Source organism: Mobula hypostoma, chromosome 10 (assembly GCF_963921235.1).
Source record: "Mobula hypostoma chromosome 10, sMobHyp1.1, whole genome shotgun sequence".
Lineage (NCBI taxonomy): Eukaryota > Metazoa > Chordata > Chondrichthyes > Myliobatiformes > Myliobatidae > Mobula > Mobula hypostoma.
Window position 1 is genome coordinate 56,679,721 of NC_086106.1, and position 21,923 is coordinate 56,701,643.

At 45.0% G+C, this 21,923-nt stretch overlaps 1 protein-coding gene across 1 annotated transcript in view; it reads left to right on the plus strand.

Annotated features, from left to right (window-relative positions):
- The window catches only part of LOC134352543 (interferon-inducible GTPase 5-like), a 35,835-nt gene extending 14,282 nt beyond the window's left edge, over nucleotides 1-21,553 (plus strand). The window contains exon 3 of the mRNA XM_063059801.1: nucleotides 20,228-21,553. Coding sequence (XP_062915871.1) covers nucleotides 20,228-21,395 — 1,168 coding nt within the window. The 3' untranslated portion in view covers nucleotides 21,396-21,553. The remainder of the gene's footprint in view (nucleotides 1-20,227) is intronic.
- The last annotated feature ends 370 nt before the right edge of the window (nucleotides 21,554-21,923 follow it).

Genomic DNA, 21,923 nt, shown 5'->3' on the forward strand with positions numbered 1-21,923 from the left:
CAGCTACTTTGAGCGTCCTATGGACTCGGACCCCAAGATCCCTCTGATCCTCCACACTGCCAGGAGTCTTACCATTAATACTATACTCTATATTCTGCCATCATGTTTGACCTACAAAAATGAACCACTTCACACTTATCTGGGTTGAACTCCATCTGCCACTTCTCAGCCCAGTTTTGCATCCTATCAATGTCCCGCTGTAACCTCTGACAGCCCTCCACACAATCCTCAACACCTCTAACCTTTGTGTCATCAGCAAATTTACTAACCCATCCCTCCACTTTCTAATCCAGGTCATTTATAAAAATCACGAAGAGTAAGGGTCCCTGAGGCACTCCACTGGTGACAGACCTCCATGCAGAATATGACCCATCTACAACCACTCTTTGCCTTCTGTGGGCAAGCCAGTTCTGAATCCACAAAGCAATGTCCCCTTGGATCCCATGCCTCCTTACTTTCTAAATAAGCCTTGCATGAGGTACCTTATCAAATGTCTTGTTGAAATCCATATACACTATATCAACTGCTCTTCCTTCATCAGTGTGTATAGTCATCTTCTCAAAAAATTCAAATCTTCTCCATCAACTTAGCAACCACTGAGGTAAGACTAACTGGTCTATAATTTCCTGGGCTATCTCTACTCCCTTTCTTGAATAAAGGAACAACATCCGCAACTCTCCAATCCTCCGGAACATCTCTCTTCCCCATTGATGATGCAAAAATCTTCGCCAGAGGCTCAGCAATTTCCTCCCTTGCCTCCCACAGTAGCCTGGAGTACATCTCATCCGGTCCCGGTGACTTATCCAACTCGATGCTTTCCAAAAGGTCCAGTACATCCTCTTTCTTGATATCTACATGCTCAAGCTTTTCAGTCTGCTGCAAGTCATCACTACAATCACCAAGATCCTTTTCTGTAGTGAATACTGAAGCAAAGTATTCATTAAGTACCTCTGCTATCTCCTCCGGTTCCATACACACTTTTCCACTGTCACACTTGATAGGTCCTATTCTTTCACATCTTATCCTCTTGCTCTTCACCTACTTGTAGAATGCCTTGCGGTCTTCCTTAATTCTGCCCACCAAGGCCTTCTTATGGCCCCTTCTGGCTCTCCTAATTTCCTTCTTAAGCTCCTTACTTTTAGCCCTATAATATTCTAGATCTCTAGCATTACCTAGCTCTCTGAACCTTTTGTAAGCTTTTCTTTTCTTCTTGACTAGATTTATTACAGCCTTTGTACACCACTGTTCCTGTACCCTACCATATCTTCTCTGTCTCATTGGAATTTACCTATGCAGAACTCCACACATATATTCGCTGAACATTTGCCACATTTCTTCCGTACTTTCCCTGAGAACATCTGTTTCCAATTTAAGCTTCCAATTTCCAGCCTGATAGCCTCATAATTCCTCTTCCTCTAATTAAACGCTTTTCTAACTTGTCTGTTCCTATCTCTCTTCAATGCTGTTGTAAAGGAGATAGAATTATGATAACTGTCTCTAAAATGCTCTCCCACTGAGAGATTTGACACCTGACCAGGTTAATTTCCCAATACCAAATCAAGTACAGCCTCTCCTCTTGGATGCTTATCTGCATATTGTGTCAAAAAACCTTCCTGAGCACACCCGACAAACTCCACCCCATCTGAACCCCTTGCTCCAAATCGCACTATGGAGGATGCAATATCCACCACACTGTACACAGTTCTCTCTCACTTGGATAACAAAGACACTTATGCCAGAATCCTGTACATTGAATTCAGTTCAGCGTTCAATACCATCATCCCGCAGAGACCAGTGGAGAAACTGTGGCTGCTTGGCCTTAATACTGCCATGTGTCACTGGATTCTGGATTTCTTGACAGAGAGACCACAGTCAGTCCGTGTTGGCAGGAACATCTCTGACTCCATCACGCTGAGCACTGGATCCCCACAAGGCTGTGTGCTTAGCCCGTTGCTGTTTACACTGCTAACACATGACTCTGCAGCCAGATTCAAGGAGAACATGATCATTAAATTTGCTGATGATACCACAGTGGTGGGGCTCATCAGCAAAAATGATGAAACAATGTACAGGGAGGAGGTCAAACACCTAGCGAGCTGGTGCAGTGATAACAACTTGATGCTTAATGTCACCAAAACCAAGGAGATGACCGTCGATTTCAGACGGTCTCAGCCTGAGCACACACCCCTCAGCATCAGTGGCTCCACAGTGGAGAGAGTGGAAAACATCAAGTTCCTTGGGGTGCAGATCTCAGACAATCTCACCTGGTTCAGGAACACCACTGGGATTGTGAAACGGGCCCAGCAGAGATTGCACTTTCTGAGGAAGCTTAAACAGCGTCACTCCCCACTAACATCTGAACTACATTCTACAGAGGCGTGGTTGAGAGTGTGCTGACCTTCAGCATCACAACCTGGTATTCCAGCTGCAGTGCTGTCAACAAAAAACCCTTGCAGAGGGTGGTTAGGGGAGCCGAGAAGGTTATTGGGGTCTCCCTACCTTCTGTCCAAGGCCTCTTTCAGAGTCGATGCCTCCAGAAGACATGGTACATCATTAAAGACCCCTCACACCCTCTCCATGAACTGTTTGATCTTCTGCCATCAGGCAAATGTTACAGGAGCATCAAAACTAAAACCGCAAGGCTACTAAACAGCTTCTTCCCACAGGCAGTCAGACTGCTAAATAGCTGCTCTACCTGACTCTGCTTTGGACACTTTTAACTTGCAATGGACACTTATAACTTGATTTTAACTGACATGTGGCTGTTGTGTTTTACTATTTATTGTTATGTTTATTATTTAGTGTTGCATTTGTTATGTTATGATTGCACTGCTCCTGGGAAATGCTGTCTCACTCTGCCCTACAGAGCTGACGTATGGTTAGAATGACAATAAAGTTTTTTGAATCTTTGAATCTTGAATCTTGCTCTTGGGAGATGCCAATCGATATTTGGGAAATTAAGATCTCCCATCACGACAACTCTGTTATTATTAAACCTTTCCAGGATCTGTTTCCCAATTTGCTCCTTGATATCCCTGTTTCTATTGGGCGGCCTTAAAAAAACACCGGTAAAGTTACTGACCCTTACCTGTTCCTAATCTCCACCCACAGAGACTCTGTGGACAATCCCTCCTTGGTGTCCAACTTTTCTGCAGCCGTGACACTATCTCTGTTCAGCAGTGCCACGCCCCCACCTCTTTTGCCTCCCTCCCTCCCTGTCCTTTCTGAAACACCTAAAACCCGGCACTTAAAGTAACCATTCCTGTCCCTGCTCCATCCAAGTCCCTGTAATGGCCACCACATCATATCTCCAAGTACTGATCCATGCTCTTAGCTCATCCGCTTTGTTCACAACACTCCTTACGTTAAGACACATCGCAAACCTTCAGTCTGAGTGTGTGTGGTGGTTTTACAAATGGCAAGGAGATGCCGAAGATCCTCCAAGAAGTTTTTAAACTTTAATTTGCAAATTAAAGCTGAGACAGTCAGTGAGCTAGCCGCTGAATGCCCGCCGATCTTTTTCACACAGCATTCTTTATCGCCCCCCCTTCTGGGTTAACTGCATTAGCATACCGCTGTATGTTTCACTCTAGCTAATAAATTAACCACCCTTATCTCTCTACTTGGTTACATTCTACTTTCTCAAGGGGTCAAAATTACGCAGGTTTCATTCTAGCTAGTAAATCAATGGTTACATAGTAAAATACCATAGGAATCCCTACGCACTCAATAACAGACACTTAATGCATAGTAAAGGCATAGTAAACACCTGAATAAACACTTGATACACAATAAAAGCATAATGAATACTTGAGTAAACACTTGATATGTAACAGAAGCACACTTAAGTAACTTAGAAAACAGTCAGTGGTTTCACTATAGTGTTACAATGTTTTCCAATATAATCCACCCTTTGAGATCCACAGGGTCTCACACAGAGAGAGGAAACTACGAGTCCATGCACAAAAGCTCAAATAAACTCCAGTATTTACTCCCAAATCTGAGTCAAACTATAATTTCTTGTGCTTAGAACTCAAAGTGTTCTCTCCCTACCTTCCTAGGCCACTGAACCAAAAACCTGTCCCTTCATGTCTGAGACAGGAAAAAAGACTCACGAGCCTTTACAGTCTACTCCCACTTTATGATTTCGCTCCTGTACATCTTGCAGGTCATGTAAGCTGTAACAGTACATCATCAATACTTCTCTTTCCACTGGGCTTGTTTCAACAATTTCCAGGAGCATCGGAAAGCGTTTTGTTGCAGCCTTCACTATAAGAGACTTGAAACACGGAAGAAAACAGCAGAAAACAATCGCACAGCTTACCAATGCGATACCTACAGTTATCACTATCTTGGTTAGCCATGCTCCCCATCCCCCTAGTTTACTATCTAACCAGTCAAATAGCTCATGTCCGAACCCTGCATTCTGTCTAACTTCTCTTCTCAGACTTTTCAATTTGTTCATTGCTCTGCTAAATGATCCCTCCGGACTAGTGTTATTTGGTTTAAAAGTACAACACTGTTCTCCAAATATTACACAAGCTCCTCCTTTTTCTGCCAACAGCCAGTCTAACACCTGTCTATTCTGCTACGCCACTCTGCTAGTTGCATCCAGCTGTTGTCCTAGTGCCTCCAGCGCGTCATCGGTGTAGTTAATAAATCTCTGTTGATTATAATATATATAGTTTATCCACACAACGTTTTTGCTAACCCCTATTGCAGGTATAATCGCTTCCCAGCCAGCAGCAATCTCGTTTCTTGCCTTAAACTTCATTAGGTATACCTCTCGGCTGTCCTACGCTGTCAATTTGGATTGTTGGGTCAGGTTCATATTTTCGCCTCTTCCGCCGCAGTGTCTGCTGCTTCGGAGCGTCAAATTGTACTTCAGGGGATACTACAACTTCTTGAGTCAGAATAACCCGTGTACATGTACCTGCCCAACTAAGGGGAAGTGTGGATCTCAGGCCTTCCTCCATTCCACACAACCACCAAGTGTCCGCTAATGGAATGTTCTGGACATCCAACGCACCTTCGAGTGGAGGGGTACCTACTATGTATCTTCAGCCTGGGGTTACATCCCAAGTCTGCACGCAGTTACCCCAAAAATGGCCAACCGAAAAAGCACCTGTCCGTGTAAAGCATTCTTAATTCAAATGATCCTGCATTATCAATTTTCCCACTGTGGGGGTCTGACTTCTTTTACTAATGACCCAAGGTCTGCTGTAATTACATTTATGGGCGAGCACATTTCGATCGAATTGCGAGGAGGCTTGGGATAGCATACACCAATAAGGGCAATATGGGGTGTTGTCAATACATTTCTGATAACAAGGATCTACCTTAACGCAAACCCGCATGAAATGAGCCTTGGTTGCACTTGGACACTGCCGTTCACACCGCTCCCTATGCTCCCCTCGCCATCGCGCACAAGTGGAGGAGTTGTAGGGCATGGGGACTACATGCTGCGCGGGGCTTCGCCCTGGAGCACAAATAACAATTCTGTCTCTCCATCATTCCTGCTGTGTATTGTGCCCATTGGTACCACTGGCTAGTACGTGTCTGTTGCCACGGCAAAAAGGTAACTGTTGTGCTCCGCTTACTCCTTTCTTTTAAGGTTTGTGGAGTCCTGACATTCCCATACTATATCGACCAAATTAATGGTTTCCAAGTCCGTACAGGGGTTTGTGGTTGTATCATCCCAAGGGGCAAGACTGGTCGCTTCCAAGTCACCCTCACTGTCTGAAGGAGTGCTACTATCCGCAACCCCATTCTTAGGCTCGGCAGACCTGTTCTCAAAACCAAAACCTTCCCTTATCGTCAGATCAGACTCCTGTGGTGCAGTGTCAGCTTCTTGTTCCTCTTGTCTGTCCCCTGCTATCCGTTCCTCTTCACCATTTACCTCGGGCTCCACACCTGGCTGTACCTGCGGGGCTGCTCTGGTGCAGTGATTGAGATGGTACCAGGTGGAGCGTCCCTCTACCTGAACTACCGTGGGAGGCGCCTTGGTTACCATAAAAAGCCCCTCCCTTCTTGGTTCATTCCACTTTCTTCGAAAAGCTCACACATAGACCTGATCTCCTGGCTTGATTGGTCCTTCCCTTTGCACGATCTTCGGCTCTTTCCGTTTTTCCCGTGCATTTGCTGCATGTGTTGTTTTAGTTCTGCTTCCAATTGTTCCAAGCTAGGCCCTTTGTATGGTCCTCTCCACTGGGGCACTGGCATGGGCCTTCCTGTTAGCATTTCATGCGGTGTTAGATGCATCACTCAATTAGTTTGCATGCAGTAACTCATTAACGCTAACGGCAGCGCGTCGATCCAGTTGAGTTTATTACCTGCACAAATTTTATTCAGTTTGGTTTTTAAGGTCCCGTTAATTCTTTCCATCATGCCTGCGACTGAGGGTGATACACACATCCAAACCTTTGCTTTATTCTTAGTGCTTGCAGGACTAATTTAACCACCTTTTGGATGAACGCTGAACCATTGTCTGAGGGGACTTCTGTAGATATTCCGAATCTTGGGATCACCTCGTTTGTCAGGAATTTTACCACTGTTCCTGCCCCTTGATCTTTTGAGGGTACCACTTCTACCCATCTACTGAATCTGTCAATTACTACTAACATGTATCTTTTCCCTCTTACTGTCCTTATCATATCCACGTAGTCAATCACTAAATGTTTAAATGGCCCTTCGGGCACAGGTATATGACCTATTGGGGTTGTAATTCCTTTCCGAACATTATTCTGTGCACATACCTTGCACTGCGACAGCACGTGGTCTGCTGAAGCCTGTAAATAAGGCGAGCAAAAACCGTCCTTTTTTATTTTCCTTATCACTTCCCTCCTTGCACAATGATCCATCCCATGTACTTCTGAAATCAGGATAGTCAACAACGGGGTGGGTGCTACCAATAAACCGTCCTCCGTGCTCCACAGGCCGTCTGGGCTCTGCTTGGCCCCCCTTCGTCTCCACATTGTCTGCTCTGCCAAAGTTGCCTTACCTTGTATTTCAATCAGGTCCTCTACCATAGGTTCCGGCTCCGAGCTTACCTGGGGCGCAATGATGGCCAACGTACATCCAGATGCTTTCCGGGCTGCTTCGTCTGCAGCTTGATTTCCCTTGGTTATTACATCGTTTCCTTTTTTATGTGCCTGACACTTCACTATAGTCAGTGCTTTGGGTTCCTTCATTGCTGTTATTAAATCTAAAATTTGCTGACAGTGCTGTGTGGGATCTCCATTATTCTTCTTAAAGCCTCTCTGTTTCCACACTGCCCCAAACAAATGACACACTCCATGCGCATATGCCGATTCAGTATAAATGTCTTCCTTCTCACCTTCCATCATTTCGCACGCTGCTGTCAGGGCTTTGATTTCTGCTAATTGGGCGCAACATGGTTGGGGGCAAGCTTCCATTCTAATAGGCTTAAAGCTTGTCTGATCCTGCTGCACTACTGAGAAACCTGCATGATTTCCATCATAATCCCTATAACAGGAGCCATCTACAAACAAAACCTTTTTAACTTCATCTTCTAGTGGTTCAGATCGTAAATCTGCTCTTAATTTGGCAAATACCATTGTTTTCCTTACACAGTCATGGGGTCCTCCTTCATGACCCAAGGGACATAATCAGCTATGTTACTGATTGTTGTTGTTCGTCCATCGTTGTCGTTGATGAAGACCTCGACGCCATTATGATGGTGTCGAGACCAGCGCTTGATTTGGATTTAAGCGAGGGAGAGTTGCGCAGCGTCAACCTCACTCTCTCTTCCCAATTCCCATCTGGATCCAGCGGCAAGACAAGAGTCGAGACGGCTGGAGATGGGACTAGGCACAGCGGATGACCAGGACATCTTCTGTGTCTTGTTCTGCTCTACATGTTCCACGACGCTTGCAGAGACCGGCTTCTTGACCGTTGGACCTTCCATTGGTCTCATCCACTCAATCCGCCGGAGTCTGTCTTCACATGCTGGGATAGACAACTCTCTATCTCACCAAGGGTTTGAGACCCATCAGCTACCCTCACCTGGTTTAGCCGGCTTGTCGAAGCCGTTGCCCGGGGAGTGGCTGCTGTCGCATGCAAACAGCTACGGGGAGCCACAGGTGAGAGCTGAGCGCCAGGTGGGGACCAAAGGTGGACAAACCGCCCTGAAAAGGACGCGACATGTTCCCCCACCAGAGGTGCTACCCCTCCCTGACACCCCATACACCCCATGTACATGATAGTACATCTCTGTATAGTTATATCTGGAAATGTCAATAACATCTGATATGCTGCTGTTCTGTCTGGTGTCAACATGAATTTACCTCTTTCCAGTAATTCTGTGACCTTGTGGTGTGTGTACAGGATCACAGGTAGCCCATGGTCACGGATGATGCCTTTTCATAGTCATAGTACAATGCTGCTAGTCCCTGATAGCAGGGTGGGTACCCCTGAGCCAATTCATCCAATTTCGCACTATAGTATGCTATTGGTCATTTTGCTTTTCCTGTGCCTGTCTCTTGTGTTAGAACCGCTGCGACATAGCCTTCCTGCCGGTTGGATTCATACAAATGAAAGTCCTTTTCATAGTCAGGCAAAGCTAACGCTAGGGCTGACTGCCATTCCTGTTTAATAGTATTAAACGCTATTTCTGCCTCCTCGTTCCACTGTAGGCCACTCTTCAAACTTGTATGTCCTGCTTCCTTCATTATTTTCCTTAATGGCATTACGATTTCAGCATATTCCCCAATCCAATCTGAACTGTATCCTGTTAATTCTAAAAACGTCATCATCTGCTTTACTGTCTGGGGTTTAGAAGCTTTAGCTATTGCCTCAGTTTGACTCGGTGCTATCACCTTCATTCCCTTGGAGATTACCCTACCGAGGTATTCTACCTGTTGCTTACAGAATTGCAGCTTCTTTTTGGATACCTTATGTCCTCCATACACCAGTCTTTCTAAAAGGGTTATGGTATCCTGTTCACACTGCTCCTCACTTTCGGAGCAAATTAACAAATCATCCACATACTGTATCAATGTACTTTCCAACGGTATGCCCTCTAAGTCTGCCCTTAATACTTGACTAAAAATGTGCGGTGAGTGCTTAAATCCTTGCGGCATTCTAGTATAGGTATACTGGTTACCTCTGTATGTAAATACGAATAGATACTGACACTGATCAGTCAGGGGAATGCTGAAGAAAGCTGAGCACAAATCAATCACTGAAAAGTAGCTTGATTCCGGTGGCCAGTCCTTCACCACCTCATTTACCGCTTGTAAGTCATGTACCAGTCTCCATTTGGATTTGTCCGCTTTTAAGACAGGCAGCAGTGGGGTATTACATGGACTATCTATCCTCTTAAGTACGCCTGCTTCGAGTAACCCCTGTATCGTGGGTGCTATTCCCTCCTTTGCTTCTGGTCTTAGAGGGTATTGTGGTCTCCAAGGTGGAACTGCTCCCTTTTTCAGTTTTATTTCTACCGGACTTGCTGTTTTTATTCTCCCTATGTCCGTGTCATGTTGCCACCACAGAATAGATGGTAACCTATCCAGCCTGTTATCTTTTTCCTGACCTTTCTCCTTTTCCAATAGTGGCATGTGCGGCTGAGGAAATACTCCAACCTCCTTTATAGTTCCTGTCATATCTATATCTACCATTATTTTAATGTAGTTGTTGTCTCCCGATGCCCATACCTCCGGCATGATTTTCCTCCAAACTGTTACAGTTCCAGCGCGTTTTACTAAGGGTCCTAGGTCTTTAGACTGGTATCCTTCATTCACCAGCAACGTTATGTGGGGCACGGCCTCCGGTATTCTATACCATTTCTCCAAGAAGGTGTTCCACCTGACTTGTAGGGCTGCCCCTTGCTTTCCAATTATTATAGCCTCTCCTCTTAGGTGCTGCCGGGTACTTGTCCCCTCGTGCCATCTCTCCTCTAATTCCTTACTCTGAGTCTCGTCAAAAATTACTGTGCAATGTAACTCAGACTTGGGCGCTTCCGCCTTGGGCAATATGACCTGCACGTCCTTTTTCCATTTTTCCCAGGTTTCCCAGATCTGATCTTCTATGTCTCCTATCCAGAAAACATTAGCTTTCTTGATTTCCCGCACTAGTAACTGAGTATTCGCTCTTTCCACACTCAACCCGTTTCTAGTGCATTCTAATTCTAATTCTAGTTTTAATAGTGCATCTCTGCCTGGCAAATTAATTGGGGTTCCTTTGGACACTAATACCGGCAGAACTATTCTTTTACTGCCCATCCCCAACCGTACTGGAGCTGTGCATTGTTGTTAACTGTGTTTTCCCTGAGAACCCCACAGTCTCAATAAACTTTCCTGACATGGGAAGGTGAAGGGCATACTGCGGCTGTACGCAAGTATACGTGGCTCCAGTGTCTATCATCATGGGTGTCAATTGCCCTTCTAACATAACCTGAACAATGGGTTCCTCTTCCGCCTCCCTTGTTATCACTGGGTAGTGTCCCTTCCCACCTGGGTTCTCTGGGCACCCCTAGCATCTTGCATAGGGGTTCACGGGTCCGCCTGAGCCTGTGGGGACTGGTCCTTGGCTAACCTGTGGTTCCCTTCTCATCAGATCCTGCTGGTATGTGATGGGCCATGACCTGAGAGGACAGTCTCTTCTCCTGTGTCCTGGCTGGTTACACCCCCATCACAGTCTCTCTATCTATCTTTCCCCTTGTCTCCTCACTGGCCCTCTTTGTCCATAACCTCTCTGTCCCCCTCCTTGGGGTTTCCAGTCCTGTCTGGGCTGCTGCTTAAATTTACTCTGTTCCTGATAGGGCATTCGTGGGAATGCTCCTCCAAAGACGTTTATTATTGGCATGGGGTTTTCTGGTCCCCGTCTGACAGTGCAACCGGTTCCTCCATACAGTGGTGTTTCATTCATTTCAATGGTTGCACTCAAATCGGGTGCTACTGGCAGCATCTTTTCCCTTCTCTTTTTCCTTCTTTTTGAGTTCTTCAAGCTGCATTTGCATTAGCTTTCTTTGCACCTCTTCTTGCTCTCAATCAGCTTCTGTTTGTCTTTCCGATATTTCTCAACGGCATGGCCTACGTGGTCTCTAAATTCTTGTGAGTTCATTGATGTCAGTCCAACCACTTCCTCCAGTTTAGATTTAACTTGCGGAGGCATTGCATCCAAAACGGTGGTTCAGAACAGCGAGGTCGTAAACAGGTTGCTTTCCACTTCTTGCTCAGTCTCCAGCCTCCACCTTTTCAACTGATTGTCTACATAGGCTGCTGGATTCTCAGTGACCCCCAGCGGATCCCCTTTCAGAGCTTTGGGGTCCACTTTGTAAAGCTTCCTGAGGGCCTGCCATACCCTCTGCCTCACTTGGTCAAAGCTGGTCCAGTCAGTCATTGGGCTGAACGCATTTAGTAGTCCAGCCACTTCCATCAGCTCTTTTAATTTGGAGGTTCCCATCAACCTTATCAGTAGTGCCTTCAAATCTCCTATAGCCAATAACCGTCCCGTAGTTTCTTCTTCAAAGGCTCTAATCCACTTCCCTGCTCCTTCATGTAAGCTAGGCAGGGTGTTTTTCAGCCCTTCCAGGTCCTGGGAGCCCTAAGGAACATACTGTACTTGTCCCGATCCTTTTACTAACAACGGCATCACTTTTTTCCCTTCTCTCCCCGTATTCTGATTTTCCTCCTCACCCGACTCCTCATCCCCTTCTGACCTTGTTCTTACTGGCTGCCACACAAATCTCTCCAGGGTTTGCTGTCTCCCTTGTTTTCCTATTTTCTCTTGACATCTCCTGGGAGTCCTCTCTTTCTGATTCGGGCTAGCATTTGCTCGGGTCCTCGCGAATTCCTCAAACTGTTTTTGGAAACCCAGTGGGAAACCCAATTCCCTCTGTAATCTCCTACATTCTTTCTCCGCTTCTCTTATCTCCCTTTCCACTCTCTCTTTTTCCTCTTCAAGGAACTCCTCTTCTATCCCCTGTCTACACTCTCTTATACTCTCATACTCATTACTTGACTCTTTCTCTTCTGATAAATCAACTTCTCCTCCAGCCTGTTCAGTGTTGTGTTCCTGTAACAGGAATTCCTCCTGACTTTTCCTCACTCTCAATTCCCACAACTCTGATACATTCTCTTATTATCTTACTTTCTCATTCTACTCTTTTCTTGTCTTCCTGCATCTCCTTCCACAGTGCCTCCCTCTCCTCCTCATATTTTCTTCTTTCGTCCTCGGTATCCCAGACTTTAAACTCTCCCCGCAGTTCTAGTTTTCCTGATAATACAGGGCACTGTTTAAGAGTCTCCTTCTTATAATAAGGGTGGTGGTGGGGAGGGGGGGGTTCTACATTTCTCAGGTCTGGGTATAGAGTCGGCTCCTTATTCTGTTTCTCCTGTGATTTACCAAACTGCTTTTCTTGTTTCTCAGTGTCTTCTTTACTTGCCACTGATATTCGTCCTTTCTTTCTCAATCTTTCTCCCTCCATCTTAAAGAGTTAGAACACTTCTATCTCCTATTTTTTTTCTCTCTTTTCTTGGATTTATCTCTTGATTTTTGATTTTTAATCAGCGCCTCCATTTCCTCACATAAACTTATATCAAATGTTCCTTCTTTCGGCCATTTCGTGACCAGATTTTTGGTTCTTTTTTCCCATTTTTCTGAAATTTCCGCGATCTTACTTGACACACCGGAAATATTTTGCTCTGTATTTCTACTGCCGTTCCTTTCCCTGTCATGTTGTTCTTTCCCTTTTTAAGGTATTCTTGACATCTCACACCTCGGTAATGCTATTTTCTGTAACCTATTTCTCTATCTAACCTTATGGTTTCCTCTCACCCGTGTCCAAATTATCTACTTAAGCTATACTTATCTTCTATTCTGTTCTGCCCGTGCAGACCCCCTTCTCGGGCGGTATTCGCAGAACTTTCATTTTGCACCTCGTCTATTCTGACCCTTACTTTTCTTAAGGCGGAATTCACGAGGGTTTTCCCTTCTTTTCTTTCTTTCCCTGCCCGTTCAGACCTTCGTCTCGTACGAAGCGGTATCCACAGGGACTTACCAACACCATGTGGAATTTTTCTTACTTAACTTCTCGTTACCTTATTCATACTCGCCCCCCTCACTGCAGTGTTCTTGATCAATCTTCCGAGCCTCCTTTTAACCCTCAATGCTGCCAGATTCTTTGAATCGGAGAGACCCTTCGGCAGTTGTTTCAAACTTCTGAGTCCCCGCGAACTCCCCAAAAACCAACAGAATTCTTAGTCCAAATTATCTGTAAAAAACACTTACCTTTGTTTGGGTGCACCCTGAATTCTGTTAGCTTTGTGGAGGTCCCCCAGGGACTGGGAAGCGCCCTCAATCTGCCGTTTCCTTCTTCCACGGTTCTGTTCCCGATCCTGCCCGACTACGCCAGTTTTGTCGTGGTTTTACAAATGACAAAGAGACGCCGAAGATTCCCCAAGAAGTTTTTAAACTTTAATTTGCTAATTAAAGCTGAGACAGTCAGTGAGCTAGCCGCTGAATGCACGCCGATCTTTTTCACACAGCATTCTTTATCGCCTCCCTTCTGGGTTAACTGCATTAGCATACCGCTGTATGTTTCACTCTAGCTAATAAATTAACCACCCTTATCTCTCTACTTGGTTACATTCTACTTTCTCAAGGGGTCAAAAGTACGCAGGTTTCATTCTAGCTAGTAAATCAATGGTTACATAGTAAAATACCATAGGAATCCCTACGCACTCAATAACAGACACTTAATGTGTAGTAAAGGCATAGTAAACACCTGAATAAACACTTGATACACAATAAAAACATAATGAATACTTGAGTAAACACTTGATATGTAACAGAAGCACTCTTAAGTAAATACTTAGAAAACAATCAGTGGTTTCACTATAGTGTTACAACGTTTTCCAGTACGCATCCCTTCTCTATCAACACACATCAAAGTTGCTGGTGAACGCAGCAGGCCGAGCAGCATCTATAGGAAGAGGCGCAGTCGACGTTTCAGGCCGAGACCCTTCGTCAGGACTAACTGAAGGAAGAGTGAGTAAGGGATTTGAAAGCTGGAGGGGGAGGGGAGATGCAAAATGATAGGAGAAGACAGGAGGGGGAGGGATAGAGCCGAGAGCTGGACAGGTGATAGGCAAAAGGGGATACGAGAGGATCATGGGACAGGAGGTCCGGGAAGAAAGACAAGGAGGGGGGTGACCCAGAGGATGGGCAAGAGGTATATTCAGAGGGACAGAGGGAGAAAAAGGAGAGTGAGAGAAAGAATGTGTGCATAAAAATGAGTAACAGCTGGGGTATGAGGGGGAGGTGGGGCCTTAGCGGAAGTTAGAGAAGTCAATGTTCATGCCATCAGGTTGGAGGCTACCCAGACGGAATATAAGGTGTTGTTCCTCCAACCTGAGTGTGGCTTCATCTTTACAGTAGAGGAGGCCGTGGATAGACATGTCAGAATGGGAATGGGATGTGGAATTAAAATGTGTGGCCACTGGGAGATCCTGCTTTCTCTGGCAGACAGAGCGTAGATGTTCAGCAAAGCGGTCTCCCAGTCTGCGTCGGGTCTCACCAATATATAAAAGGCCACATCGGGAGCACCGGACGCAGTATATCACCCCAGTCGACTCACAGGTGAAGTGATGCCTCACCTGGAAGGACTGTTTGGGGCCCTGAATGGTGGTAAGGGAGGAAGTGTAAGGGCATGTGTAGCACTTGTTCCGCTTACACGGATAAGTGCCAGGAGTGGAAATGCAGAACTCGTTGACTTTATTAACTTTGCCTCCAACTTTCACCCTGCCCTCAAGTTTACCTGGTCCATTTCAAACACCTCCCTCCCCATTCTAGATCTTTCTGTCTCTGTCTCTGGAGACAGCTTATCCACTGATGTCTACTATAAGCCTACTGACTCTCACAGCTATCTGGACTATTCCTCTTCTCACCCTGTCTCTTGCAAAAACGCCATCCCCTTCTCGCAATTCCTCCGTCTCCACCGCATCTGCTCTCAGGATGAGGCTTTTCATTCTAGGACGAGGGAGATGTCTTCATTTTTTAAAGAAAGGGGCTTCCCTTCCTCCACTATCAACTCTGCTCTTAAACGCATCTCCCCCATTTCACGTACATCTGCTCTCACTCCATCCTCCCACCACCCTACTAGGAATAGGGTTCCCCTGGTCCTCACCTACCACCCCACCAGCCTTCGGGTCCAACATATTATTCTCCGTAACTTCCGCCACCTCCAACGGATCCCACCACTAAGCACATCTTTCCCTCCCCCCCCCTCTGCATTCCGCAGGGATTGCTCCCTACACAACTCCCTTGTCCATTCGTCCCCCCCATCCCTCCCCACTGATCTCCCTCCTGGCACTTATCCGTGTAAGCGGAACAAGTGCTACGCATGCCCTTACACTTCCTCCCTTACCACCATTCAGGGCCCCAAACAGTCCTTCCAGGTGAGGCATCACTTCACCTGTGAGTCGACTGGGGTGATATACTGCGTCCGGTGCTCCCGATGTGGCCTTTTATATATTGGTGAGACCCGACACAGACTGGGAGACCGCTTTGCTGAACATCTACGCTCTGTCCGCCAGAGAAAGCAGGATCTCCCAGTGGCCACACATTTTAATTCCACATCCCATTCCCATTCTGACATGTCTATCCACGGCCTCCTCTACTGTAAAGATGAAGCCACACTCAGGTTGGAGGAACAACACCTTATATTCCGTCTGGGTAGCCTCCAACCTGATGGCATGAACATTGACTTCTCTAACTTCCGCTAAGGCCCCACCTCCCCCTCGTACCCCATCTGTTACTCATTTTTATGCACACATTCTTTCTCTCACTCTCCTTTTTCTCTCTCTGTCCCTCTGAATATACCTCTTGCCCATTCTCTGGGTCACCCCCCCCCTTGTCTTTCTTCCTGGACCTCCTGTCCCATGATCCTCTCGTATCCCCTTTTGCCTATCACCTGTCCAGCTCTCGGCTCTATCCCTCCCCCTCCTGTCTTCTCCTATCATTTTGCATCTCCCCCTCCCCCTCCAGCTTTCAAATCCCTTACTCACTCTTCCTTCAGTTAGTCCTGACGAAGGGTCTCGGCCTGAAACGTCGATTGCGCCTCTTCCTATAGATGCTGCTTGGCCTGCTGCGTTCACCAGCAACTTTGATGTATGTTGCTTGAATTTCCAGCATCTGCAGAATTCCTGTTGTTTCCCTTCTCTATCACCTGCCTATCCTCCGTCACACTGTCCCCTAGCTTTCTCTATTTGTGAGCCAACTGCATCTTCCCCAGTCTCTTCAGTTTGGTTCCCACCGCACAACAATTCTAGTTTAAACTCTCCCCAGTAGCCTTAGCAAACCTCCTCACCAGGATATTGGTCCCCCTGGGATTCAAGTGCAACCCGTCCTTTTTGTACAGGTCACACCTGCCCCAAAAGAGGTCCCAATGATCCAGAAATCGGAATCCCTGCCCCCTGCTCCAATCCCTCAGCAATACATTTATCCTCCACCTCATTCTATTCTTTAATATTTTAAGCAAGATTACTTTTTTAGTTCCATCTTTTACAGTTTCAAAATAAGAAATAAGGAAAAGGTCCCGAAGCAAATGTTTGGGCACCCTACATGGTTAGTACTTAGAAACACCCCCTTAAGTATCACAGCTTGTAAATGCTTTTTGTAGCCTGCTAAGGGTCTTTCAGTTCTTGTTTGGGGGACCAGCCAATTGACTGGTCCTGGACTTATTTTCCATCTGGCATAGTTTTGCACTTTGTTGTTTGACTGTTGGGGTTTTTTGTATTGCTATACTTACGCTCTATTCTTGGTTGGTGCGGCTGTAACAAGAAAAAAAAGGAAACCAAATTTCCCTCCGGATTAATAAGGTATATCTATCTATCTGTCTATTTTTGCCTATTCTTCCTTGCAAAAGGCTTCTAGTTCTGTGAGATTCTTGGGCCGTCTTACATGCACTGCTCTTTTGAGGTCTATCTACAGATTCGCTATGATGCTTAGGTCCTGGGACTGTGAGGGCCATGGCAAAACCTTCAGCTTACGCCTCTTGAGGTAGTCCATTGTGGATTTTGAGGTGTGTTTAGGATCGTTATCCTGTTGTAGAAGCCAACCTCTTTTCATCTTCAGCTTTTTTACAGACGGTGTGACGGTCTAAACACACCTCAAGAGGTGCAAGCTGAAGGTTTTGCCATGGCCCTCACAGTCCCCTGACCTAAGCAGAATCGAGAATCTGTGGATAGACCTCAAAAAAGCAGTGCATGCAAGACATCCCAAAAATCTCACAGAACTAGAAGCCTTTTGCAAGGAAGAATGGGCAAAAAATCCCCCAGACAAAAACTGAAAGACTCTTCGGGACCTTTTACTTTTTTGTTATTTTGAAACTGTAAAAGATGGAAATAAAAAAGTAATTTTGCTTAAAATATTAAAGAAATGTGTCATCTTTAACGTTACGCCTTTTGGAAATTAGGTCATCTTTTACTCGCTTAACTATTCACAGTAACGGAAATTTTGACCGGGGTGCCCAAACTTTTGCATGCCATTGTATCCTTCCAACTGTCTAGAACGTATCAGTTCCATATTCTCTGAGTGGCTGCCCATTTTAATTCCTCTTCCCATTCCCATTCCGATATGTCTATCCATGGTTCTCCTCCACTGTCATGATCAGGCCACACTTAGTTTGGAGGAACTACACTTTAATTCCATTTGGGTAGCCTCCAAATAGATCTAATGAACATCTATTTCTCAAATTTCCAGTAATGCCTCCCACCCTCCCACCCCATTTCCCATCCCCCTTTCCCTCCCTTTCCTTATCTTCTTGCCCACCCATCTCCTCCCTCTGGTGCTCCTCCCCCCTTTTCTTTCTTCCATCACCTTCTGTCTTTCACCAATCAACTTTCTAGCTCTTTACTTCATCCCTCCCCCTCCAAGTTTCACTCTGCCTGCACAGGGTCCATATCTTCTCTATTCATCCACTTATCAAAGAATGCCTTAAACTCTTCAATCATATCTGTTGCCACCACCACCCCTTTCACCTTAATGTTCTTCAACAGATACAACATCACCTTTTTCGTTGTCTCAAAATTCTCCAGCATATTAGTACGTCCCACACTGTTCTGCATGACTTTCCCCTTGTTGGATACTTTCTGTAAGTACTCATTTACAAGACACTAGAGACACTGTAGATGCAGGAGATCAGGATCAATACACAAGATCCTGTAGGCACTCAGTAGATCAGGCACAGATGTTGTATGATCTGCTGCGTTTCCCCAGCATTTTCTCTGGTACTCATTTAGGATTTATCTGCATTGTCCACCTTCAAGCATACTGTATCTATAATCATCTGTCTTTGACTCGTCCTACACTATCCCTAGTTATTCTCTTCCACTTGATATATGTACAGAATTCCTTGGAATTCCCTTTGATCTAACATGCCAAGGACTTTTCATGGCCCCTTCTGGCTCACTTAATTCACTTCTTGATTTCTTCTCTCACTCGAGGAGTCTCTTTTTGATTATTTTAACTTCATAACTGAACATTTGTTTCCTTTTTCTTCTTGCCCTCTTTCAAATACTCCCCTAACATACCACCCTTATCCTTCCAACTTACTGAATCATATCAATCCCATACTCTGAAGTTGGCCATTAAACACCCCACACAGAGGAGATTTGCCGAGCAACACCTGTTCCTGAATAACTCCTCCTAGTTCCTGCTCAAAACATTGAGAAATTTTCTCCCCCTTATTTAACACTTTCTTGCAATATCTATACTTTAAGGTATTTTAATTACTGATTCCTGTTAATTTCCCCCACTGAATGCTCAGTTGGCTGACCAGTCACATTTCACAATATCAAGTCTAATATGGCCCCTGTTCTAATTGGACTACTGACATACTGTTTTAAGAATCTCTCTTGATGCACTTAACAATTCTGCCTTGTCTACCTCTCTTGCACAAAGAAGACCCCAGTCTATTTTGGTGAAGTTGCAGTTACCCAATCAAACAAACCTGTTGTTTTTGCAAGTTTTCCTAATCTGCCTGCATGTTGGTTCCTCAATATCTTGTTTGCTACTGAGAGCTTGATAATGTGATCCAGATAGAGTAATTGCACCTTGAGTTTTACCCTTGTGGGCTCAGTGGATAAGCCGCCCATTATCCACTCCCTCTGAGAGCAGCTGTGATATTGTCCCTGACTAGTAGTGCCCTGTTTTATTACTGGAGATCAGGGGGTTGTGAGTTGTTGTCAGAGTAGCCAAGAAGAAACAGTGTAGGGGATGTGTGTGTGGCACACAGTGACAAGTCTGTGTGGTATTGGTGTGAAGAGTAGGTGGTCAGACTATCATTGTTTGGAGATGGTCACAGCCTGGTACATTTGTTACAAACATGTTACTAGTCTTTGTTTATGCCAGACATGAAAGTTTTACAGCTTTTTCATCTTTTCAAATTACTTGTACATTTTGTTTTTCTTTATGACACCCAGACTCATCTCTGTTGCCACCCTCCACCCCCCCCCCACTGAGCATTCCCACCTTTCCCAGGCACCTGCTTATTTCCATCTAACAAATTCTCTCTCACATACACATCAAGTTTCCAACTTTCCCACCCCCACCAGCATGACAAGCAATTTACAGGGGCACATTAACCTAACTACTAACACTGTGTGGCAGGATCACCCATGGGAAATTGACTCAGTCACAGGAGAACATGCAGACTCCACACAGACAGCACCAGAGACCAGGAGTGAAGCCAGGTCACTGGTGGTGTCAGTCCGCTGCACCACTTGCAGTGCAGTGTCACTGCACCCCCCAGGTCACTTTGTTACAGCAGGCATGAATTTGTTTAGTTTTCATTATGTAGTGAATTGAATCTTGTATAATTATCAGCAAACCTCTGTCATCTGACCTTGTAGAGAAAGGTCATTTATGATGGAGCTGATATTGGTTGAACTGGCAGCTATCGCATAAGAACTTCTGCATTGATATCATGAGGTTGTATGGAGAGATTTCCAATACTCATAGTTCTAGAGAGGCAGGTTGCAGCCTGACCTGTGATGTTATCCACATGAAATTTACAAGCAATCTTTGTGGTCCTTTAGGTTTACCTGCATGTGGCATTTACCAGTCCATCTCAAAGACCTGCTAATTTTTGGGTAACTGGTCACTACAAGTTATCCTAAATGAGATAGATGACAAGAAAATGGGGATCTGAAGAAATGGAAGTTTTTAATAATTAGAAATGATAATGGAATATGTTTCCTTTCAGTCAACAGGTGGCTCAGTCTGAGAATCTCACATTCTTCACAAAGGAAGAGCTCAAGAGATTGAATTCCGACTTTGAAACAGGTGGGGTAGAAAAAGCTACGTCTCTTATAGAGCAGAGGGTATCAGAACTGGATGAGACAGAGCTTAACATCGCAGTGATAGGAGAGACAGGTACAGGAAAATCCTCCTTCATCAATGCCATGAGAGGACTTCGAAACAGTGACGATGGAGCTGCTAAAGTTGGGCTCACTGAAACTACAATGGAACCAGCTACCTTTCCACATCCCAATTTCTCCAACGTCTGCTACTGGGACCTGCCAGGGATCGGGACCGCAAAATTTCCAGCTGATAAATATCTCAAGCAAATGAAATTTGAAAAATATAATTTCTTCATCATAATATCATCTTGTCGTTTCAAAGAAAATGAGACAAAACTTGTGAAAGAAATTAAACGGCTCGGGAAGAAATTCTATTTTGTCCGCACTAAGATTGATGCTGATTTTGATTCAATGAGAAAAGGGGGGTTGGAAATTAATGAGGAAATAGAACTGGAATTTATTCGGAATGACTGTTTAAAGAATTTGAAAGAAGCGGGGATTCTAACCCTCTCTGTGTTCCTGATATCCAGTTTTGAACAGAATCGATATGATTTCAGTCAGTTAATGAAAAGTATCTCTGTCCTGGCCTATCCATATCAATGTCTGGAGATTATTCAAAAGAAAAATGAAATGCTGCAGAAACGTGTCTGGATGTTGGCAACGCTTTCGGGAGCTGTGAGAGCAGTTCCCATTCCTGATCTCTCTGCTGCTTGTGATATCAGCATATTGATTGGGGCAATAGTCCATTTCTGTAAATGTTTGTGTCTGGATGATGCCTCGCTTCAAAGACTGGCCAACATCACAAATAAACCTGTGGAAGAACTTAAGGCGATAGTTAAATCTCCCCTGCTAAGGGCAATAGATACAAATATAATTGTAAGGTTAGGTTACGATGCTACAGTTGTTGCCGTTTCAGCTTTGGAAGTTGGTTTTTACTCCATCCCTGTCATTGGTTCCATTTTTGGAGCAGGATCATCGTTTCTCATGACCTACACAATACTGACCGATGCACTGAAGGACCTTACAGAGAGCGCAGTGAGGGTGTTGAAGTTTGCATATGACATTGATTAACTGGTCAGCACCAACATCAATACAATGAGCTAATGGTTTGCTGTGGTTAAAATATTTAAGAGGCCTGTCACTGAACCCTGCTGTAGTTCTCCAGACAACTTTCCCCTTTGTTGCTTTTCTTTCTAAAATATTTCTTATCCATTTCTAAAGAACATTTGTGCCTGACTGAGGGAGTGCCAATCCATTAAAAACATGAAACAGATGGACATAAATGACATGTGATCCTAATTTGAAGAGGAGCCGAGAAGTTATCTCCAGGTGTCTGAATGATGCTCACCCGTCAATCAATAGCCCAGTGTCAGACTGTGTGGACGTTATAAGGTCACAGTGTATGCAATATTGCTGTGTACAAACTAGTGGGTGTGTTTGCCCTTCAATATCTATAAAGATCTGATTGTGACATCATAAAAGGGCAATGGAAAGGCACTTCAGGAAGTCATTAAAAAACGGCACCAAACTGAAGCACATTCAAAAGAGTTGTTGAAATCACTATATCAAATGAAACAGCAGACAGAGACACGATTCAGT